The 6285-nt window shown below is 30.2% G+C and overlaps 1 protein-coding gene across 1 annotated transcript in view; it reads left to right on the forward strand.

Annotated features, from left to right (window-relative positions):
• LOC117168737 (protein tipE) overlaps positions 1-5006 on the forward strand; it is an 8584-nt gene extending 3578 nt beyond the window's left edge. The window contains exons 3-4 of the mRNA XM_033354471.1: positions 172-339; positions 4491-5006. Of these exons, the coding sequence (XP_033210362.1) occupies positions 172-339; positions 4491-4536 (214 nt within the window). The 3' untranslated portion in view covers positions 4537-5006. The remainder of the gene's footprint in view (positions 1-171; positions 340-4490) is intronic.
• The last annotated feature ends 1279 nt before the right edge of the window (positions 5007-6285 follow it).

Raw genomic sequence — 6285 nt, forward strand, 5'->3', positions numbered from 1 at the left:
AGGGAGCTCTTCTTAATATTTTGACACCAAAATCATGTCGATACACCTTACCGACTGCGAGTAAAGCCACCCACGCTTTAACTTGACAGACTGTATATCCTGCCACTTTCGCTGGTAATAAAAGATTGGTTTCCACTTCTTTCTTACTGAATTTTGTATCTTATTTTATAGATATTCTTGGGATGATAATTTGAAACATCTCGTCTTGGCTTTAACAGTGCCTGTAGTATTATTTGGGGTTTCGCTTGGAGTTTTATGTTTCTGGTACTGCCCACCTATGAGCAAGACTTGCAGTAGTCCTGGAAGAAATCTCCTTGAAAAGTACGACAGGAAGGAAGAGTAAGTAACGTGTATGTATACAGTGCCCTGTGTGACTAGATCATTTCATTTTTTTACTTAAAAAATTACTTCATTTCTGCGTCCATAAACATCACACAACAAATTTTCAATATTTTACTATCTATTTACACAAAAATCTGCACTCGTTCTAAAGGAGGAGAAAGTTTGACTAAAATGGATCCAAAATCGGGTTTTATAAGAAGTTTCCACATCATTTATGGTTTGAATTCTGTAGAAAGCCTAGCTGCTCCCTTTCGAACAATATCGACATTTAATATTTAAATTCGTATACTTACAATTTAAAAAATAATCATTAATACAAATTTTTATGTTAAAAATATCAATTCGAAAAATTAATTTACAAAGAACAATAAAAAATCTGCTTTAACCCGGATTCGAACCAGGCACGCCACTATTCGTCAGTGGTTCGTTTATCAATTATGCTATCGAGGCTTCAGCAGGCACTTTCTTGCTCTTCATAGTTAGATTTTTCCTGAGGAGTGCTATAATTATACACAAAAAAAGTTACATAAATGTGTAAAAAGTTAGCTATACAGAACAAGGCAATGTCTGCTAAACCTTCGGTCCTGTTAGTAGGTTGACGCTACACTCATGGATAGTGGCGTTCCTGGTTCCAATCTGGGCTAAAGCAGAGTTTTTATTATTCTACAAAAAGTAAATATAAACTAGGATTTTTTATTTTTCAGATTTTTAAACCATAAATAATGTAGAATCTTCCTCTAAAGCACAATTTCGGATCAATTTTAGTCAAAAAGTTTCCTCCTTTGAGACCAATGTGACAGATTGCCAATTACTATGAAAACAATACAATATCTACTCATTTTCAGTGAAACTTAAACTTTGTAGATTAGGGTGGGTGAAAGAAAAATTATTTTAGTAATCGCAAACAATACCATGACTAAAAGAAGTGCATTGAGACCTTATGACGTATACTGAATATGAAATCGATATATTTAAATCTGGTTAACGCCTACGAGCGAAATAGGGTAACAAAAATTATTACCTGCAGAGTTTTAAAGGTTTTTTCAATTTCGATTCTTTTCTTCACATTTTTGGGAGCATCGAAAATCTTCTTAATTTGTTCCAGGTTTTAGGCGAGTATTCCGCATTGAGCTTATTATCTTTGAATATTACCCTGTAATGACGTTTTATTTTTTGCGCCTTTGAAAACATAAAAAAAAAATTTGGTACTTGACGGCTTTCTGGGGATCAGAGTGAACTCAACGAAAATTCAAGATATTTGGGGGCTCAAAGCTGGAGTAAGATTGAATAAAGTTTTTAATATTTCTAGTTTTTATCCCCCATATACCTTGCATTTTTTGTGATTTTATTTTTTATCCCCAAACAACCAGAACCTAGTGCGGAATAGTATCCTCAGATTTGAAAAAAAATGAGAAAACTATAAACACCATGGTAAAAAATCAATCTTTTAGATTGAATTTTAACTTCTTGTCTTTTTTTAAGATTCATAATTTTCGTGAAAAATTTCATTTTCGGATGAACATTTATATTTTTAATTAAAAATTTACTTTCTTTTGTTGAAAATTTTTATTTTTGCAGAGAATTAGCCTTCTCAGTTTGAAAATTGATCCTTTTTGGCTAAAAATGCCAGCATTTTGTACAAAATTCGTCGTTTTGATTTATTGCAATTATTTTTTGTTTCATATAAAAATAATTTTCTTTTAATACATCAATTATCACATTTTTCGTGGAGAATTCATATTTTTTCGTAGAACATCAATCACCTGGTTTAAAGTTAAACCACCACTTAAAAATTTCTAAATACAACAATTTTAAAGAAAATTAAAATTTGGCGAAAAATTAACTTTTTTTATTGAAAATTCGTAATTTTTGTAGAAATTTCAGGAAAATTAACTTTTTTGTTGAAAAATTATATTTTCGTGTTGAAAATGAAACTATTGTGTAGTTATTTTGTCTGTTTGGTTTTTAGGTTCTACAATCCTTGAGGGAAATGTTTGTTAATTGTTGAAAATTCGTCCTTTTTGGTAAAGCATTAATTTACGTGGTGGAAAATTCTTCTGTATGGTTGAAAATTTTATTACTTGTTTCAAAATTCATCTTTTGTGATTGAAAATTGAACTACTTGGTTGAAAGTTGAACTGCTTTGTCAAAAATTAATTCTTAAAGGTTCATTTCCTTGGTTGAAAATTTTACTTTGTTATTGAAAATCGTTTTTTGTGGTTAAAATAACTTTTTGATCTGAAAGTTTAACTATTCCATGTTTTGCATCAAAATTTATTCTTTATAAGTTAAAAAATCAAACACATGGCAAAAAGTTCACGCATTTTGTTCAATATTTGACTTTTGGTTTAAAAAAATAATCTTCTTTATTGACGATTTATTGTTTTGGTTCATAATTCACCTGTTTAATTAAGAATTCATCTTTCTTCATTTAAAACTCATATATTTGGTTGAAAATTCATCTTTCTTGGTTGTAATTTCAGCTATTTTGTTGAAACTTAGTCCTGTGGATTAAAAATTCATCTTTTATGATAAAAAAAGTCGTCATTCTTTGTTAAAAACGAACTTTTTTGTTGAAAATTAAACTGTCTTAGAAAAAATCGTCTTTTCGCCTAAAAATTAAACTGATTGGTTAAAACATTTACTATTTAGTAGAAAATTCGTCTCTTATTCTTTAAAATTTCAACTATTTCGTTAAAATTTAACTTTTTATTGTTGAACATTCTTCTTTTTTGATTGAGAATCAATTCCATATAACAAAAAATGTAACTTCTTCATTTTCGGTTGAAAATTTATATTTTTATTGACTTTTCTAGTTGAAAATTCGACTATTTTGTTGAAAATGCTATTGTATCGTAGAAAATTCATCACTCAGTCGTTTTTTATTTCAAAAAGAAATCTTGTTTTGTTGAAATATCAACTAATACTTTTTTCGTTGAGTATTTATCTTTTCTGGTTCAACAAATCAACCACTTGGTTAAAAGTGAAACTACTTTTGAAAAATTGATAATTTGTTGTTGTTGAAGATTTGTCATTTAAGTTGGAATTTAATGTTCTGAAATAAAAAATTCAAATTTTTTGCAGAAAAAGTCTTTTTGGTTTAAAAACTCAACAATTTGGCCGATAATTGAACTTTTTGGCGAAACATCAACTTTCTTTTTGAAAATTGATGTTTTTGGCTCAAAAATTCAACAGTTTTGTAGTTCATTAATCTTTTTGACTTCAAAGTTTAACAATTTTTTTTTAAATTGTTCTATTTTGTTGAAAAATTGTCTATTTTGGTGGAACATAAATTTTCTTGGTGGAAAATTCATCCTCTTGGTAGAAAATTTAACTGTTCGGTTAAAAATTGATTGTTTTCACTTAAAAATCCAATTTTTTAGTTAAAATTTAAATTATTTTGTTAAAAATTCATTTTTCAGATTTACCTCGTGGTTAAAAATTTCTCTTTTTTTTGAAAAATCATGGATTTTGTTGAAAATTCGTTATTTTGGATAGAAAAGTAATCTCGTTTAGTATAAAATTCATCATTTTGGTTCAGGAATCAATTGCTTCGTTAAAAGTTCATTTTGTCTTATTGAAAATTTATTTATTCGGTTGAAAAACCATCTTTTTAGGTTGAAATTTTAACTATTTTGATCAACGTATTTTTTGGTCAAAAATTCGAATGTTTTGTTAAAAATTATATATTTTTTTTATTGAAAGAGATCGAAATAGTTCATCTTTCTGGTTCGAAAGTTTAATTATTTTGTTAAAAGTTTAACTTTTTTTTGAGTGCGCATCATTTTTGTTAAAAGTCTATTTCTTTTAGTAGAAAATCTTTCTTGGTTTCTTGAATATGCAATATATTTCGACTGGAAATCTTAGGAAGTTAACATGTTTCATATTATAAAGTTTATTCTAAAGAATTCATTACCCTATTTACATGAAAAATCACCCCCTATTTTCCCTATTTTAATAAAATTTCGGACCACGTTACTTTAAGGGATGAAGCGTGTAAAATAATAAAAATTGGCATTCTTTGCGATTTCTAAAAGCATTTTGTTCGAACCACCTTATTGAAGACTTGCAGAATTCAAATTAATTTTCCTTTTTTTCTTAATGCCTGATTTTCGTTCTTTGTCTCATAATTTTCCTTTTTGTACCAGTATCCTGGAAGAGGACGGATTTGAAGGAGAGGAGGAAGAATACTGACTATTACCCCGGGCTCACCTCCCTGCGAGAGAGTGACCCCGAAAGAAATACTATTAATTTAAATTAATTTTCTGTTTCCCAATTTGACTGTAGGCAAACTTAACGATCATTTGGCTTCCTCATGGCTTTTTTACAATCTGCTGACAATCAGTAATATACGTTGTTTTATTTATAAGGAATTTGATCTCTTTCTTACGCGACTTTATTATTCGTGCTGATCTACTTAACAATATAGAAAAATAATTAACTTCCAGTCTCGAGATTAATTATTCTAAGGTTTTCTTAAGAATATTCTTCCTTTCAATCTAAAGTAGATTTTGAAAAATTCTAAATAGTTTTTCTTCTGTAACAAAACTTCTTAATGCAAATTTATCGATAAATCTCTTTTGAATCAAGAATTAGAAATTTCATTAATGCATGCATTTCAACTTCTTAACGATAGCACAGCCACACAAAAAAAAGTGCGGATATGATCACAAGACACACGTATTCCTATGGGTTTTTGGGCGCTGAATTCAAATTCGGTATCAAAAATCACCCATCACGTCATGGTTGAGCCATAACCTCAAAAAATGACGAAAAATCATTAACTGAGGCAAATAAATGTCAAAATAATGCCATTGATGCAAATTTTCACTTCAAAAACCTTTTCTACAACTGTGAAGGATCAGCCCTTGCCTGATATCAACTTATTTAACATAACTTTACCCAACAGAACCTGACCTCACCTAACCTAAATTAACAGAAATTTATTGAACTACACGTAAAGCTCTGGAAGCATATTTTTCCAGTAGCCTAACCTAACCTAACCTCACGAAACACAATTAAACTGATTGTGTTGTCCCGTTGTGTTTGCGGTACCGTTTGAATCAGCTTGGGCTTAACCTGGAAAGAGGTCAAACCTATCCTAACCTAAAAAAAACTGACCTAACCTAACCTAACCTAAAAAACTGACCTAACGTAACCTATCCTAACCTAACTTAACTTCACGTAACACAATTAAACTCATTGTGTTGTCCCGTTGTGTTTGCGGTACCGTTTCATTCAGCTTCGGCTTAACCTACATAGAGATTTAACCTATCCTAACCTAACAAAACCTGCCCTAACCTAACCTAGCCGAATGAAATTCAACCACACGTGTAGCAATGTAAGCGTACGGTTCTCAGTCTTAAATGTGTGCTATGTTTAATAGGTTAACTCGATCTTAACCTACAAATGAATCTAACTTAACAGAACCTAACGAAATTTTACTTAACGCAACACAACTTAAGTGTTCCCGTTGTAACACAATAAAATTCATTTCATTGTACTACAGGTGGTTAAAAATTTAGACGCACATTACTCATTTGAAGAAACTTAGAACTACAAGTAGAATTGACCCCATTTCAATTAACCTGATAATGTTTGTATCAATTAAAATGTAGAACTGTAACTTAAACATGCAAATGAATAAGAGTTTTATTCAAAATTTTTTCTCTCTGCTTTTCTTAAACTGAAGGGATATATTTATACTATACGCAAGAACAGGGTTGCCAGCGTAATCGGTTAGGTTAGGTCAAGTTTTGTTAGGTTAGGATAGGTTAAACTTCTATGTAGGTTAAGTCGAAGCTGAATGAAACGGTATCGCAAACACAACGGGACAACACCATCAGTTTAATTGTGTTTTGTGAGGTTAGGTTAGGTTAGGCTAGGTTAGATTTATTTCTAGGTTAGGCTCGAGTTGACCCATTCGATGTAGCACACATTTGC

This window comes from Belonocnema kinseyi, chromosome 3 (assembly GCF_010883055.1).
Source record: "Belonocnema kinseyi isolate 2016_QV_RU_SX_M_011 chromosome 3, B_treatae_v1, whole genome shotgun sequence".
NCBI lineage: Eukaryota > Metazoa > Arthropoda > Insecta > Hymenoptera > Cynipidae > Belonocnema > Belonocnema kinseyi.